We start from the raw sequence: 17571 nt of genomic DNA on the forward strand, positions 1-17571 counted from the left end.
ACTCCCTTACTCAGATGCTACCTTCGGACAGGTACATTTCTGAATGGTAGTCTAGTATACGGCTACTCCCTTACTCAGATGCTACCTTCGGACAGGTACATTTCTGAATGGTAGTCTAGTATACGGCTACTCCCTTACTCAGATGCTACCTTCGGACAGGTACATTTCTGAATGGTAGTCTAGTACACGACTACTCCCTTTTCAGCAGATTCAGCCTAACGGACGGCTCATTCTGCTCAGATATGGTTTAATGTACGACCAAGTTAAACCTTCATCTCCTCAGATGCTACCTTCGGACAAGTACATTTCTGAATGGTAGTCTAGTACACGACTACTCCCTTTAAAGCAGATTCAGCCTAACAGACGACTCATTCTGTTACTCAGATGCTACCTTCGGACAGGTACATTTCTGAATGGTAGTCTAGTATACGACTACTCCCTTTTCAGCAGATTCAGCCTAACGGACGGCTCATTCTGCAACTCAGAGACGATCTAGCGTACGATCCATTCTGATCTTTCATCCCCATCAAAGTCATCCGCCTAACGAACAGCTCACTCTGGTACTCAGATATGATCTAGCGTATGATCCATTCTGATCCCTTATCCCCAGCAGTATATAGCATACTCTGACTCCCCAGCGAAGTCAACAGCATGATGGATGATTCACTATACGGTCTAGCGTAGGACCCGGTATGAAATCCATGTCTTCAGACATCGTCTAACGTACGACACAATCGGAAGCTCGTCATCAAACTACCTGGATGGCATCGTTAAGCCCATCTCCATCAAGACTAATGGACAGGCGCAAATTTTTGGGGCATTCTAGTGTTCAATAATCTTTCACCTCCAGACCACGAACGGCACATACCATTCTACTCTCTCGGTTCAAGAATATTGAACAGGGGCAGCTGTCATACCCCAAAATTTGCCCATTAATATTTCAAGACATTTTTCAAGGCATTCCGACTCATTTTTATGACACTGATCTTAAAGGAACAAAGGCCCAGCTCACGAATGGCCCAATCCAGAAAATGGCCCAAACTGGCCTGTTCGCTACACGCTCGCCTAGCGAACGTTACGTTCGCTACACGCTCGCCTAGCGAACGTTCGCTACGCGTTCGCTACCAGCTCGCCTAGCGAAGCTGACAGACAACAGAAAATTTCGGGCTTCATTCTGAGCCCATTAGGTCATGAAAAAGAGCATTATAAATACCAGCACTTCAGTAATGAAAGGGGAGGACGAAAAACAGAGGAAGACGGACGGAACCCTGGCCTAGAAACCCTGGAGATCAACTTGAAGGATTCCGAGTAAAGAAACCCTGAAGGCCGCTCATCCGCTCCGAAGCTACCATCGCCGAACTCAATCCGGCTCGCCAATTCAAGGTTGCAATTCGATTGCAAACAGGTTTGCATTACTATTATCGTGTTATTTTCTTAATTTGCATGTGATACCGCTTTATGTTCTTAACTTGCATGTGATATTATAATTGAATTCATAAACATATTTGAGGTTTTGCATGTGAATTTAAGTGTGCCTGGATATTGTGAATGCTGAACCATATAATTATGTGTTGGATGCCATAAGCCATGCCGCAGGTTGAAGTCATACTGTTCTGAAATTCAAAACCCGCAGCCGCTCGCTAGCACATCGCTAAGCGAGCATGTAGCGAGTATTCGCTAGGCCTTCGCTAGGCGAGGCAGAGGCGAACGGGGCAGCCGCCAATATTTTGTTTGTTATGTCTTATGCGTATCTGGTCGATCCTATGTTATTATACACTGTTTTCTTGCTGCTGTTTTTTTCTTTTACGGTGTAATCCACGATTACACCCGGATTTGGTACTCTAACCCGTTTGTTGAATTTTGCAAAGGTTCATATGTCCCAGAAAAAGATCGTCGTTTAGGTCTTCCACTTTATTTGTGGGATACCCTTATGGAGACTCACCCTAAGTGGCCTAATTAATTTTAATGTGTTAATTTTAATGTATTAATTTTAATGTATTAATTTTAATGTATTAATTTTAATGTATTGATTTTAGTATGGACTTAATTACTTAATTGACTTTAAAATATGACCTTTAAATATGTGATCTTGGACCTCTCTTTTGCCCTACGGTATTACGGCATAACGGTCATGTCCCGCGAATATGGGGATGTCCTTAGCAAAGACCCTTCGGTTAAATCATCATAGTCCCTCGGACGTTGCCTTCGAAATTACGATTTTGTCCCTCGATGACCCTTCGGTGTAGCCTACGGTTAAATGATGATAGTCCCTTCGAATGCTAAGGTATCCTCACAACTGTTGCCTTCAATGACCAATCAATGACCCTACGATGACCCTTCTACATCCCAAGGATAAAACTACTTACTTCTCAATAGTAAGGACAGTTTTACCTTCATAAGGATAGGAAATGACCGGAAAGGCCTCGGACAGGTATACCCTTAATTGCTCATTCATAACCTAAAAAATACTTTTCGCACCTCACACCTTTCAAACATCCTTTTGGAAAATCACCACTTAGCATACATCCGTACTAGGATCATTGCCGAGTTATATTTTTCTAAACTACTTTCGAAAAGCTAAACGAGATAACCACTTTGTATACATTCATGCAAGAATCATTACAAAAGTTAAATTCTCCTTTTCAAAACATTTCCTACACATTTCTCAACCACCTTTTTCAAACAAGGAAAACATAAATGATTGAGCAATTAAGAGCCCATGGATAACCATGGATACAAAGGGTGCTAACACCTTCCCTTTGTATAACGTACCTCCCGAACCTAAGAATCTAAATTAAGGTCTTTCCTGTTCTTTTCCACCTTTCCTTATTGGATAAAAGAAAAGTCGGTGGCGACTCTTGCTAACCGCGACATTGCGATTAAAAATCCAATAAAGTCAGTTCACCGTATGACAGTATCCACACATTGATAGATATAGAATAATGCCTTCTGATCCTTCTTCCTCATTTCATGTTGCGCATTTCTCTGCGCTTCTGTTGCATTTTATGCAATCAGCATGCCACTATCATTGACGAGATCAAGAACATCTTGAGCGCCAAACAACACAGATAAATGAATCAACCACTGATTTCAATTCTTTCTGTCGAATACTGGAAGCTTTATATTCAAGCTACCATTTCCGCCGTTCATCTTTGTTCTTGTGCAAATCACTCAGTTTTCACCAACAATTATGTTTTCCAATCCTTGAGAAGCAGGATTATGATTCTCTTCAATTCAGTGTGAATTCGAGGAACGAAATCAATCACACACCTCAGATACACTCGTGTTTCTCTGTGAATAAGAATCGGAGCTCTTATACATATTGTTAGAGTTAATAACTAAACTCCATTAATGTACAAGAAGAAGAAAAAGATAATGAATTGTTGAAAGAATTGCATATATATATATATATATATATATATATATATATATATATATATATATATATATAGAGAGAGAGAGAGAGAGAGAGAGAGAGAGAGAGAGAGAGAGAGAGAGAGAGAGAGAGAGAGAGAGAGAGAGAGAGAGAGAGAGAGAGAGAGAGAGAGAGAGAGAGAGAGAGAGAGAGAGAGAGAGAGAGAGAGAGAGAGAGAGAGAGAGAGAGAGAGAGAGAGAGAGAGAGAGAGAGAGAGAGAGAGAGAGAGAGAGAGAGAGAGAGATGTAAATGTAACAGAATTTTCTAACAAACGCAATCTCTCTATTCAGTATTATAATTTCTAACTAACTTTTAGTTTATATACACTAACCCAAATTCAAATGAAAGTCAAATGCAAATGCAAACTAAAAGTAAACAACTTGAATTTGAATTACACTTAACAATTAGACTATATTCATTCACCCTTTAAAGATGGAAACATGAATAATACTATATTTCTTTATATATTACACACAATTGTAGAGACTAATCTCTCAGGTAAAAAGAATTATAATAGGCGACATAACTCTTCTTTAAAAGATTTAGCACTATTAGGTATCCATGGTTGAGTTTAAACTTATGATCTCTGGTTAAATTGAAAGAGACATTTACCATCTCATACAAATATTCTTTAATAAATATGAATAATATGATAAAATATCAATATAAAAAATATTTATCATATTTAATATGTACAAGATGATATTTTATTATATTACATTTTTAATATACACTTTGTAGTAGTATAACAAAAATATATATTATAATTTATTAATAAAATTATTTATGTGAGGTCTAATAGATATTTATTCATCATTATTTTGGTCAAGAAGCCTAACAAATATAATTTCATCATTTAAAGATGAATAAGTGTGTTATCGTAGGTTCGAATTCGCACCCTTACATCAGATGTCCCTGCACAGCTATATTCATTCACCTTTATAAAGTGAATTTTTGGTCATTAGACTATTAATCCAAAAATAATTATTCTTGTTAGATAATTACATTTTATTTAAAAATAATTTAGTAATATTTTATAGTTTTATAAACTAATAATAATTTCAAATTGTTTTTTTAATTAGCATAAATAAATAAACATTCATTAAAAAATAATGATCAAGTAAATTTTCTTAACCGAAGTAATTAATTATTTAAACTTTTAAATTAGAATTTATATTTTTTCAATTTTTAATAATTATTTTTTAAGACTTTTTAATGGTAAAAATATTGCATACAACAACAATATCAACAACAAATTCCTGTCCTACTAAGTAGGTTGACAACAAGAATTAACTTCGTCATAATGTTTTATACATAACAATATTTCTATAAAAATCATTAATCTTGAGATCTTTCTTAATAAATTCTATTATAATTTTTCTAATTATTCCTTTAGCTCTAGTTGTTGAACTCCTCCGCATCTCATCTACTCTCCTTACAATATAGTCCATATGACTTATTTTCATGCCAAAACTATCTAAGCTTATATTCCACCTTCTTTTCTATACTATAGGTGTTACACCAAACAATATCCCCCAATATTGTAATTTTTAATAGTACCACACATCCAATGAACATCATCGTCTTTTTTGTACTTACTTTATTCTTGTGTTGATTCTCAACCGCTTAACATTTTGTCTAGAATAACATCGTAGGTCTTACTGGAGTCCGATAAAATTTTCCCTAAAATATGAGTGATATCTTTGTGTCACATGAAACCCTTGAAAACCCCCTCGATTTCAGCCATCCATTTTGAAATCAATTGTTTACACCACCTTCTACATCTCCATCATTTTGTGCTACAAACTCAAGATATTTAAACTGTGTGACTTATGATATGATATAGTCTCCAACTTTGACTTCTAAGTTAGAAACATTTCTCCTTTTGTTGAAACTACATTCCATATACTTTATTTTACTTTTTATTAGGTGAAAGTTGTATGCTTCCAAATTCGCCTCTCATTTAAATCTTCCCTCGACTCTCCAAGTAAAAGGCAAAAAGATGGAGGAAAATAATAAAAGGAAAAAGATGGAACCTAACCCATAAGTAGTAAATTAACAAAAATAAAAATTAGTTGAGTTAGTATATCCCTTATGAAACCATTCTTCACACAATTTGGGATGAAGTCCTATTAAATGTAATTCAAATTCAAATTTGTTTCATTTAAGTTTTCATTTGACTTGGTTGAAATTGTATATAAACTAAAGTTAGTTTTATCAATCTTCATCATCATCTTCTTCTTGTGAAATAATGAAGTTTCATTGTTAACTCCAACAATTGGTATCCAGAGCTCCGGTTCTGATTCACAGGGAAACATAAGTGCACGTAAGGTGTGTGACTAATTTCGTTCCTTAAATTTATATTGAATTGAAGATCAAAATCGAAGAGAATCACAATCTTGATTATCAGGGATTGAGAAACACGGGTGTTGGTGAGAATTGAGCGATTTGCACAAGAACAAAAATGAAGGTGGGAAACGGTAGCTGGAATACAAAGCTTTCAGTATTCAACTGAAATAGTTAGAATCAGTGGTCGATTCAGATACGTGTGTTGTTTGACGCTCAAGATGTTCTTAATATCGTCAATGATAGTTATGCGCCAGTTGTAGAAAATGAAATAGAATCGCAACAAAATGCGCAACATGAAACAATGAAAAATTATCATAAGGCATTGTTTTATATCCATTAGTATGTGGATATGAAGGTGTTTGAGAAGATTGTCGACTCAACAACGGTGAAGGCGACATGTTATACACTTGTGCGATGCTATGGTGGCGGCGCATCAATGAAGAAAGTGAAGTAGCAGTTCCCATGCAAGCAATCCAAGAATCTCATCATGAAGAACAATGAAAAGGTGCATGATTACATATCTAGAGTGATTTCGGTCACGAATGAGATAAAGTCTTGTGGAGAAATGCTCCCTGAACAAGTGATTATTAAAAAGGTACTAAGATCACTTACTCCTCAATTTGATTACATAGTTATAGACATAGAACATTCAAAAGACACTAGCACCATAAGAATTGAAGATCCATAGAATAATTTAGATGCACAAGAATTGTGTATGACTAAAAGAAACTCTAAAAGGGAAACAAAACAAGCTCTGAAGTTTCTTTTGTCAAGAAGAACAAGAAGCAAGCATGTCTAAAGAATAAGAAAAAGAATGGTGATGGTGCTCAGAGTTCAGAACTCTCCAATCCAGATGAGAAGAAACATAAATATGTTTAGAAGGAAAAGAAGACGTTTGATAAGATAAAGGTTCAGTGCTACAATAGCAACAAGGGGGAAAAATAAGGTTGGCAAGGGTGAAAAAGCCAACATATCTAGAGGATATTCAGAGGATGAACCTGTGTTATTGATGGCATTTAAGAATGCAGGTGGAATAATGGTAGACAGGTGGTATAGGGACATTGGATGCTCAAATCACCTAACTGGAAATAAGCAATGAATGATTGATTTTGACTCTGGTAGAAAGACCAACATAATATATGATGATGATGAGTATCTGAGTGCTGAAGGAATGGGAAATGTAAGAGTAAGATTAAAGAATGGAAAAGTTGTACTGATTAATGGTGTATGGTATGTTCCTGGCATGAATAACAATCTGATGAGTGTAAGTAAGTTGCTTGAATTTTTTTCTAGTAACTATGAAGGAAAATATCTTGAAGTTGTATGACTGAAATAAAAATTTGAGTATACAGTCTGAACTGGGAAAAAACAGGACATTAAAGGTGAATGTTGCAACACTAGACACTTGATGACTTAATGAGACAAATGTTCAAAGGAAAAGGGAGTTGTGGCATAAGAGATTGGAACATCTGAACTTTAGAAGCTTAGGGAATATGGGTTTAAAGAATCTGATACATGGAATTTCAAAGATCGTGGCACTAAAGAAATCATGTGATATATGCATGAGAGGCAAGCAACCAAAATTTCCATTCTCATCAAAAATTCCTCCAAGAGCAACTCATGCTTTAGGTGTGGTACATTATAATGTATGTGGGCCATTTGAGGTACCATCACTTGGGGGAAACAAGTATGTTGTGTCATATGTGGATAAGTTCATAAGAATGACATGGGTAGCACTCATAAAGTTCAAACACAAGGTGTTTGCTAAGTTCAAGGAGTTCAAAGTGAAGGCTGAAAATCAAAATGGATAAAGCTTGAAGATCCTCAGAACTGATGGTGGAGGTGAGCTCAATTCAACAAAGTTCAAGAAGTTATGTAAGGAGCATGGAATTAAGCATGAGGTGACTGCTCCATACCCCCACAACATAATATCCTTGCTGAAAGAAGAAATATAACTCTACTTGACATGATAAGGAGCATGCTGAAAGAAAAGAATTTACCTCACATATTATGGGGTGAAGCAATTGCCACGCCAACATATGTGTTCAACAGATGTCCAACAAAGAAATTAAAGGAAGTAGTTCCTATTAAGAATTGGACTGGAAGAAAATAAAGTGTGAGTCATTTCAAGGTGTTTGGTTATGTATGTTACAAACATGTACCATATGCTACTAGAAGGAAATTGGATGACAATAACCAGGTCATATTGCTTATATGTTACCACTGTGTCATACCCCAAAATTCACCTTACCATTCACAATGATAATCTACGTCACTAGCCCTAATCATATGCATGCCTTTGTGGTTATTCATTTCATTTGTATAGCCATGGTCTAATACAAGAGGACAAGTATCATGGATTCCAAGCTTTGTGCTTGCACCTAGTGGAAACTAGGGTTTCTCTGCAACTGGAGATGGCTCAACAATCAAACCTTAATCTGATGGTAGCTCTTGATGCTTGTGCATTGTGCCCATTATTGGTGATTTAACTATGACTTCTTGATGAAGAAAAACCCTAGCTTGGGGATCCTCACTTGATCAGGGCTTCCACAAACCCTAATTGTGTTCCATGCCCTTGTATGTAGCCTCCTAACCCTAATTTCATATGACTCACTATCATCCATTGTACATGTTCATTTCTTGGTCAAACTCCATTCAAGTTCCATTTGTCCTTGGTCCATTATGAGGCTTCATTGGTTGCATTGAGTTCATTTCAAGCCTTTACATGTTCATCTATTACTTGGTGGTATCCTTTGGTGGAAACTTTGTATTTTTCGTGGTGCGACACCTGGCAACTGTGCTTATAAGCTCTATTGCCCAGTCACCAACAAAATTGTTGTCAGACGAGATGTCATAGTGAAAGAATCAGAAACATGGGATTAGAATAAGTCTCAATCCAACTCTGAAGGATATTTTGCCTCTAAAGTTGAGTCTGCCTCTGAACGTGACTCTGACTTTAAAGGCGAGTTTGGCTCTGAAGGTGAGTTTGAATCTGAAGGTGAGTCTGATTCTGAAGGTGATCTTGCCTCTAAAGGTAATCTAGCCTCTGGAGGTAATACAACCTCTAAAGGTGGACCTTCTTAAGGTGGCCCTCCCTATAATGGTGGATGTAACACCCTAAACCCCGAAACTTATATAAAAAGATGTATTCAATTATTTAAGGTGTCACCAACGATCACCATACAAAAATCATCAAAAACATGTGATAACATGCATTGGAAAAATAATTTCATAGCAACTTCATAAAAAAAGTATGAACTTCAGAACAACGAAATCAACATTTACTCAAAAATATAACAAAAACCCAGTTCCCGATGTTACAAGATCAGAGCACTAAATCACTAATGTACGATAAAAGTGATAAATAAAATGAAGAGTAGCTACAACAAGTCATCTTCCACACACAACAATAACTTTACTCTTGAGTATCTGCAGAATGTCCATGGTGGACAATAATAAACAAAGGGGTGAGAAACAACTTCAATATAAACAATACAAATAATGTAAAGGTAGAGAAATACATAACATATTATACATCTAATACACAATCAACATCATCATGGTCTCACACCCATTTACAATAATATACAAATAATATGTAATGTGACTCACGACACAATGTGACACTATGCATCTGGTACCAACTCAACATTTTGTTCTCTCTGGAACTTGGTCCCCCCTTATGAACCCATGAGCCCTCCTCCCCCCCCCCCTCTGAGCTTCAATCCCCCCTTTTTGAGCTTGGGACAAGCCACCAGTCCCCCTTCAGAACTAGTGAACACGCCTCTTTCAACAACATGACACAATGATGCATGTCCATACAAATAAATTCAACAACAATAATAATGTTTACAACCCCTCTTCTGACTATAGACAATGTGCATTGACACACAATAATAATCCCCTATTCTGAATTACTATCCACTAATAATCACATCATATGCACACCACTAATATATACTTAATCACCATATAATCATGCATTGAAATCACACTATCAATTATTTTCACATCATACAACATCAACATGTGAGTAAATCAATTATCATTCAATAACGATAATTCTACAAAATTAATTAAATTAATAATAATTAATTAACCATCTCAACATAGCCAAACAATCACCAATTATGATCGGAACAATAATATGACGTAAAAAATAAGAACCGACAACTCAAATTACACAAACAGGGACGGGGATGCCCCTTCTTATGAATTTTTTCTACGAGACTATAAGTCTCTCAAGTGAGGAATTTAGATAGCTTGTACAGTGGGAAATCTTAGTCCCACAAACAAGGTTGTATTGAGCCTCGCTGACAAGAATATAAGTCCCTTAAGATAGGCGTTGGACCTCTCGGGTGAGATTTCTACCAATCCCTCATACAATATTTTTAACTAAGTCTCTTAGGCTAGAATTAAGTCGCACCTCCTAGGCAATATTCATGTGTTGGATCCTGCCTGAGGAAACTATAAGTCCCTCAGGCGAGTAGTTTAGATAACATGTTTAGTGGGAACTCTTAATACCACAAGCAAAGTCATATTGAGCATGGATAACAAGACTATAAGTCCTTAAGATGAGGCGTTGGACCTATTGGGCGAGACCTCTATCATATCGTCAAATAAGAATTTTAGTTAAGTATCTTAAGCTAAACTTCAGTCGTGCCGCCTAGGAGATATTCATGTGTTGGATCTCACTTGAGGAAATTCTAAATCCCTCAAGTGAGGAGTTTAGATAGCCTGTTTGATGGTAGTCCCACATACGAAGTTATATTGAGCGTCACTAACGAGACTATAAGTCCCTCAGGCGAGGCATTCGACCTTTTGGCGGGACTTTTATCAAGCCCTCAAATTAGACTTTTAAGTAAGTCTCTTTGGCTAGACTCCAGTTGCGCCTCTTGGGTGAGATACATGTGTTGCATCCCGCTCAAGGAAACTATAAGTCCCTCGAGCGAGGAGTTTAGATAACTTGTTCAATGGGAACTCTTAGTACTATAGGAAAAGTTTGAAAGAGTCTGGATGACGAGACTATAAGTCATTAGGGTAAGGATTTAGACCTTTCATGTGGGTCTTCTTTCAAGTTCTTAGATAATAATTTTAATTAAGTGTCTTAGGTTAGACTTCAGTGATGCCTCCTAGGCGAGATTCATGTGTTGGATCCGCCTGGGGTATTTCTAAGTTCCTCAGGCGAGGAGTTTAGATAGTCTATTTGATGGGAACTCTTAGTACCATAAACAAAGTAAAATTTAGACTATCTGAGGAGACTATAAGTCCCTCAGGTGAGGCGTTGGACCTCTCGAGTTGGACTTCTATGAAGAACTCAAATAAGTCTTTTAACTAATTCCCTTAGACTAGACTATAGTTGTGCCTCTTTATGGCATGTAGTATTTAGGTCAGTGAAGTGTACACACATATGCCACTTGTTCGCTGGTTTCCTCACCAACACCATATTAGATAAGAAGACGGGACACTTCGTTTTTGTGATGAACCTAATGCTAGATAACTTTCTTACTTACTCATAAATTATGGCCCTCTTCTTCTTGCCCACTTTCCACCTCCTCTGCACCACTGACTTGGTAAAAGGGCCGAAGGAGAGGTGATGACACACCACTCTAGTTTCTATCACCAACATGTTAGAGGGAACCTTGGAGAACAAGTCAATATTTATGATGAGTCGGTTGAGTAACTCGTCTTCTTCTTCTTCTTCTTCTGTAAGCAAAATGCATATCTTTGTCACTTGATGGGCTGAGGGACATATCCCGACTTCCTTCAAGACCTCTGTGGATGTGAGTATTTCTCTGTCAACTACCAGTCTGGGATCTCAATAATCAATGTATGCATCCATGAATTCGGGAAGGGGGAACCCACAAGGGTCATCTCTTCCCTTTCCATCGCCAAGTTGTTTTGGTAACACTCTTGAGCACGTTGCTGGTTTTCTCGAATTGTCCCGACTCGCCTACAAGACAGCTGGTACTTTAGGACCAGATACCAAGTGGAAATAGCCTCCATAACTCATTGATGGTGGGGTGACCTAAAATGATGTTGTAGGGCAACATGTCATTTACTATGAGGTAGTTGACTTTGATTGCCTTGACGCTTGTTCCCTTGCAATAGGTTGTCTCTAGGGTTATCTGGCCATTCACTAGACATTCAAATTAACGAACCCTGAAAGGAAGTGTCGAACCACCTAGTGTGTTGAGTTGTGTTAGTGTATCGAAGTGTCGAAGCATGTTGCTTCACACATGATTTCGACTTATGCCTATTTTAGTAGTGTTAGATATTTTGGGCTTTTATAGTTTTGGGCTTTGGCTTAAGATCCAAGTTAACCTAAATCTATAAATAGAGGGAGTAACCCTTATTTTTTATAATGAAGTCAATAGAGTATTCATAACATTGTATTCACAATATTTTGCAGTTGCAAAGTGAATAAGAAGTTTTTCATAGTTTGTGGGTGTAGAGAAATTCAACAGAATTTTAATTCTTCTTCTCCTTCATCATTCTTTACACTTTTTCTTTCTCAATTGTTCTTCTCTTTTCATTGCTATTGTGTGGATAATAACACTCTTGTTCATCAAGATTGATTAAAATTCTCCATAGATTTTGGTGGATTTCCAACAATTTCGAACCCAAGCCTTTTGATTAAGTTTCTTATATTCTTATTATTACTTAATTCTATTAAAGGAAGCGAGATTACATGAATATAATAATTTTTTTGTATAAATGTATGCAATTGCAAAACTTTTTCTCAAGAAATTTAACACTACTGCATGTTTAGAGATGAGTTTGAACTCATGACATTTGATTAAGTTTCTTACAACATTATTATTACTTGTTTCTACATAAAAGCGAGTATTGCATGAATATAATAAATAAATGTTTTGGTATAAAGATGCATAATTATAAAGTTCTTATTTAACACGGTTGTGTATCCAGAAGCGAGTTAGAACCCATGACCTTTAATTAAGAAGAAATAAACCCTCAACATCTCATACAAGTGCTCTTGACTAAATAAAAATAAGTTGATCATATTATCTAATATCACTTAATCTTTTTTTTAACCTTTTATTTATATATTTGTGCTCAAATAATACTTTTATCATCTTTTCTCTTTGTAAATAAATATTAATAAAACATTTATTCTTTAAAGTAGCTATGCACCCAAAAAAATATAGGTGATCTCATAGCAGAAACCGAATAACAATTGCCTCAACGGATCTTAAATCGGACTTTGATCCAAAAAAATATTTATATTCATGCTCGCATCCAAAAAAATGAGACAAATACATTAGAGACTCCATGCATAAAACCTTGATCCAACACAAAAGAAATACAAGACAAAACGAACATGTCCAATGACTGAATCTATTTTACCACCTTTAATACACACTCTATTAATTGATAAAATTTAATACTATAATAGAATTAGAATTTAATCTAAGTTATCTTAAATCAACTTTACTTTAAATTTTAACATGATGAACGTCACTCTATACACTTAAAAAAATAATTAATCTAAAAATGACAAATATGATTTATTTTTGGTCAAGAGACTACTTTAAACCTCAAATTCAAAATAATATATCAAAATAGATATTTTTTTAGTAACTGTCATTTTTTTTCTCCATAAACAAATATTAACAAAACATTTCCGTTTTGAAATAGCTATGAACCAAAATAATTCAAAGTCCCCAACATAGACTTTTGTCCAAAAAAAATCTTAACCTCCCATTAGATTAATCAATCCCATACACACACGTTTTCCAAATCAGAAATTTCAATTCAATATTTCAAACTATCAATTTACTAATCCACATTCTCATCATTCTTAACAACAATAATAATAATAATAATAATAATAAAAAATATATTCCATATTTTATTTAACAATAAACTTTGCATGATTTTTCTATAGTAAAAAAATAGACTTATTTTGAATGATACGTCAAAATATTCTTTCCTATAAACAAACACATTGACAATCACATCTCACAAATCTCTCTCTTTCTCTCTCTCTCTCTCTTTCTCTCTCCTGAACCTTCCTCAACCACAACCCCACAAAAACCACTTTCCCTCTCTTCCTTTGCATGCACCTTCAACAATGGGTAACCTCTGCGCTCTTCTCAAACCGAACCACCACGAACAATCACCATCTTCATCCAAGAAACTCCGTTCAACCAGCCGCAGAGAGAAGAAAAAGCTCGACGATGCTTCGATTCGTGAACAAGCTATAGCTGCTGCTTTACTCTACAAACAGCATCAACAGAATCTGCAATTTGATCGGTCGAGTTCGTTACGGTACCCTAATGGAGCTTCCAAAAGGAATAATGGTAGTAATAGTTTGCCGCGTAGTTCGAGTTCTAGAGCTAGATCACTCACTGATCCTCTTCTTCAACCTCATCAGCTTCTAAATCAGGTTTTGTAAATTCAATAAAAACTAGTTTATTTATTTATTTATCATTGTGTATTTTAAATATAAATTGATTTTTTTATTGCTTGATTTGGTTTTTTCAAATGTTAATTTTGTTGATTTAGTCAATTTTGGAGGTGTGTAACTTTATTTTCTCTATTTATCAATTTTTTTTAGAAGTTTATTTATTTATTTTCTCTATTTATTTATATTTAAATTTAAATTACTTTGGATTATATTTAATTTATTCGTATTTTTTAAAATTATTATCTGAGTGGCAACGTGTCGTGTTTGGTGTCCGTGCTGTGTCAGTGTTTCATTTCATAGGTTTTAATGGAGGCTTTGGTGTTAAAATAAGGTTTATATGTGATGTGTTATTTCTTGGAGTTAAAGTTGGTTATGGAAGTCTATAAGGTATTTGTATGTTATGAATTATGAGTCATGATTAGGTTTCTTTGACTTGTGAAATCAGAAAAGTGTTTTGTAATTAAAATAATTTGTTTGATTTATATCCATTATTTTTGTTATTGATTCAATGGATTAGAACATTGCTGTGAAGTAAAGTGATTTGTTAGATTTATTATATCTATCAATAGTAGAGTTTAATTTTGATCATTGTTTTCTTTGAGAATAATGTGTTATAGTCTTGAATAGTTTGAAACATGGTTTTGAGTTACGGACGTGGATGCGCTTGCGGGTGAGAGTGTTGCAATTGCGGTTGCTGCGATGCGCATTGGGGCGTGAATTTTGATTTAGAATAGTTTGAAATACACCGTTAAAAAACACTTGATGTTAAGATTTTTCAGAAAGTTTTATAAGTAAATTGAGTTTTGAGGTCTAAATTTTGAGATATCGTGGTTTCTAAAATGACACTAAAACTCAGATCGAATCGTGTGCTGCTCATTTAGCGTCGTTTTCTTGCATGAACATGTAATTTAAAATTCAGAGCTTCTTTGATTTTGGTATGATGCTGTATAAAAAAGAATCTGTTTGTGTCATTTAGTAGTTTCTAATTATAGACAAAAAGTGATATATTGTTAATACTTTCATTTTATCTTCATAGTTGTAGGGTGAAATTGTCGGCACATTATTCGGTATTTTCTTTACACATGAATCTTTTCAATTTGACAGGGCGTAAAGGTTGATGATCTTGAGACCAATCATTTTGTCCTTGTTCATGGAGGTGGTTTCGGGGCCTGGTGTTGGTACAAAACTATCGCACTTCTTGAAGAAAGTGGTTATAAAGTAGCTGCCATAGATTTAGCTGGTTCTGGAGTTCATTCATTTGATACAAACAACATTACAAGTTTGTCGCAATATGTTAAGCCTCTTACCGATTTCCTTGAAAAACTTCCCGAAAGCCAAAAGGTACTTGTTGTTTTTCTTTCCAATTTCGTGACTCAAGACTTGTAAGCTAAAAAAAGCACGAACTCATGCAATCGTTAGATCAGCTCCGCTGGATGAAAATCAGCTGGTTTGTGTTTTGACTTAAGGAAATCGGATTCAAAATACTAACTCAGAACACGAACCTTTTGATCTTTATCTAACGGCGTCAATTTCTTAATTGTTTTAACTGTCATTCTTTAACTGCAAATCAAATCCAAATCCATGACCTTTTTTACTAGTAATCTCGCTATCTACTGAATATTCTTTCCATGTTGTTCTTACTTTCTATATGCTTCTTATGTTATGAAGGTGATCTTGGTTGGGCATGATTTTGGTGGTGCATGTATATCATATGCAATGGAATTGTTTCCGCATAAGATTTCCAAGGCTGTCTTTATTGCTGCAGCAATGCCGACTAACGGACAAAGTACTCTCGATATCATTTCAAAACAGGTTTTCCATCTCCCACTAGTATTTAGATTTATATAGCTTAATTTTCACTTCTTCTATGATCTAAACACGGATAAGCTCTACCAAATTTGATCTCTAATGGTTTACAATTTCTATGGTTATGTGAAATGCGTATACATTATACATATATCAACGATCTTTGTGCCACTTAAATTGGTGGCCGGTTGCCGACACGCAAGATCGAACGATCACGGGAGTTAGTGCCCGATCCTGACAACCATGGTTGTAACCATTCAATGATGATTTGATTTTGACTATATGTTGCAGGCAGGATCAAATGATCTCATGCCACAAGCTCAGATTTTTTTGTATGCCAACGGGAATGATCGTCCTCCAACCGCCTTTGATCTGGACAAATCTTTATTAAGAGATTTGTTATTCAATCAAAGTCCTGCCAAAGTAAGTAGCAGCACACATTGAAATGTCTTTTCTTTTTCTCCCCGTATTCATTTTCATTTTCCGCTGCCTATGTTAATTTTGCTATGCATAGCCGGTCCCAAACCCAGATAAAATAATAGGATTGTGTTAGGCAGTCGACAACCAACATAAAACTTTGTCAAATCTCTATGACATTCGTTTACCTCTGACCCCTGTTGTTTCTTCATTGTTTTCAAAATACAGGACGTTGCATTAGCATCTGTTTCGATGAGGTCGGTACCATTCGCACCGGTTTTAGAGAAACTTTCCCTTTCAGCCACGAAATACGGAACCGTAAGGCGGTTTTATATAAAAACTCTTGAAGACAATGCCATACCTACTTCACTTCAAGAAAACATGATAAATGCAGGCCCACCAGAAAAGTTTTTCCATCTAAAGGGTGCTGATCATTCTCCTTTCTTCTCAAAGCCTCAAGCTCTCCATAAGTTATTGGTAGAAATCTCAACAATCCTTTGAGAATATTCATTATCTAAATAAATTGTTTTGAAATTCTAATGTACAGTTTCCTTGTCACAAAAGGGTATTGTGTGCAAGTTAGACAGTTTCTTCTTCTATTCTTTTTTGGAGTTCAATTAGGAAAGCTAGCTTTTACAGTAATCGATCTATATAAGACCTACACTTTAGATTGAAGGAGTAACCAGTGTTTCATACATTGGTTACCACATTCAATTTTTTCAAAGTTTGATAAATTAAGGTTTTCACACATTTTTTCTCTATGGATCTATATAAGACCTACATAGTTTTATAATGTCAAAAATATCTTCATTTTTTTTCATTAACCAATCATTACAAGATTTTTTCTTAGATGCAAAAAATCAGGCATTGTCTATAAAAAAAACCGTATTTGTTTTTACCGATTTATTTGAAAAATTCAATGCATAACAAAAGATTTATCGGATGTTTCAAAAAATCTCGAATATCTTCTCCATGTTATTTTTATGTGGATGAGTTATGTTTTATGAATTTTTAATCGATGTTTTTTTTTCTTTTTATTTTTTTTCATAATTATGATGAACAACTTTGATATTGTTATATTCTCACTCCAAGAAAGCATGCCACTTTCTTTTCTTACAACATGTGTCACTCCAAGAAAGACGCCAATTTCTTT

At 35.4% G+C, this 17571-nt stretch overlaps 1 protein-coding gene across 2 annotated transcripts; it reads left to right on the plus strand.

Annotated features, from left to right (window-relative positions):
* Nucleotides 1-13733: 13733 nt before the first annotated feature.
* LOC127128665 (putative methylesterase 11, chloroplastic) lies at nucleotides 13734-17177 on the plus strand. 2 transcript variants are annotated; one of them, XM_051058033.1, is made up of 5 exons: nucleotides 13734-14174; nucleotides 15300-15536; nucleotides 15864-16007; nucleotides 16293-16424; nucleotides 16647-17177. In XM_051058033.1, exons 1-5 carry the CDS (start codon nucleotides 13860-13862, stop codon nucleotides 16917-16919), a joined length of 1101 nt encoding a protein of 366 aa, XP_050913990.1. In that variant the 5' UTR covers nucleotides 13734-13859; the 3' UTR covers nucleotides 16920-17177. The 2 variants fall into 2 exon arrangements, with proteins under 2 accessions (XP_050913990.1, XP_050913991.1); XM_051058034.1 differs by lacking the exon at nucleotides 13734-14174 and adding an exon at nucleotides 14409-14582.
* The last annotated feature ends 394 nt before the right edge of the window (nucleotides 17178-17571 follow it).

This window comes from Lathyrus oleraceus, chromosome 3 (genome assembly GCF_024323335.1).
Source record: "Lathyrus oleraceus cultivar Zhongwan6 chromosome 3, CAAS_Psat_ZW6_1.0, whole genome shotgun sequence".
Classification (NCBI taxonomy): Eukaryota; Viridiplantae; Streptophyta; class Magnoliopsida; order Fabales; family Fabaceae; genus Lathyrus; species Lathyrus oleraceus.

What these genes read in the sequence shown, in the direction of transcription:
- LOC127128665 (XM_051058033.1), top strand. Translation starts at nt 13,860, where the DNA reads ATGGGTAACCTCTGCGCTCTTCTCAAACCGAACCACCACGAACAATCA. An exon ending in CTCATCAGCTTCTAAATCAG is followed by an intron (nt 14,175 to 15,299) that starts GTTTTGTAAATT and finishes TCAATTTGACAG; the next exon opens with GGCGTAAAGGTTGATGATCT. An exon ending in TCAATCAAAGTCCTGCCAAA is followed by an intron (nt 16,425 to 16,646) that starts GTAAGTAGCAGC and finishes TTCAAAATACAG; the next exon opens with GACGTTGCATTAGCATCTGT.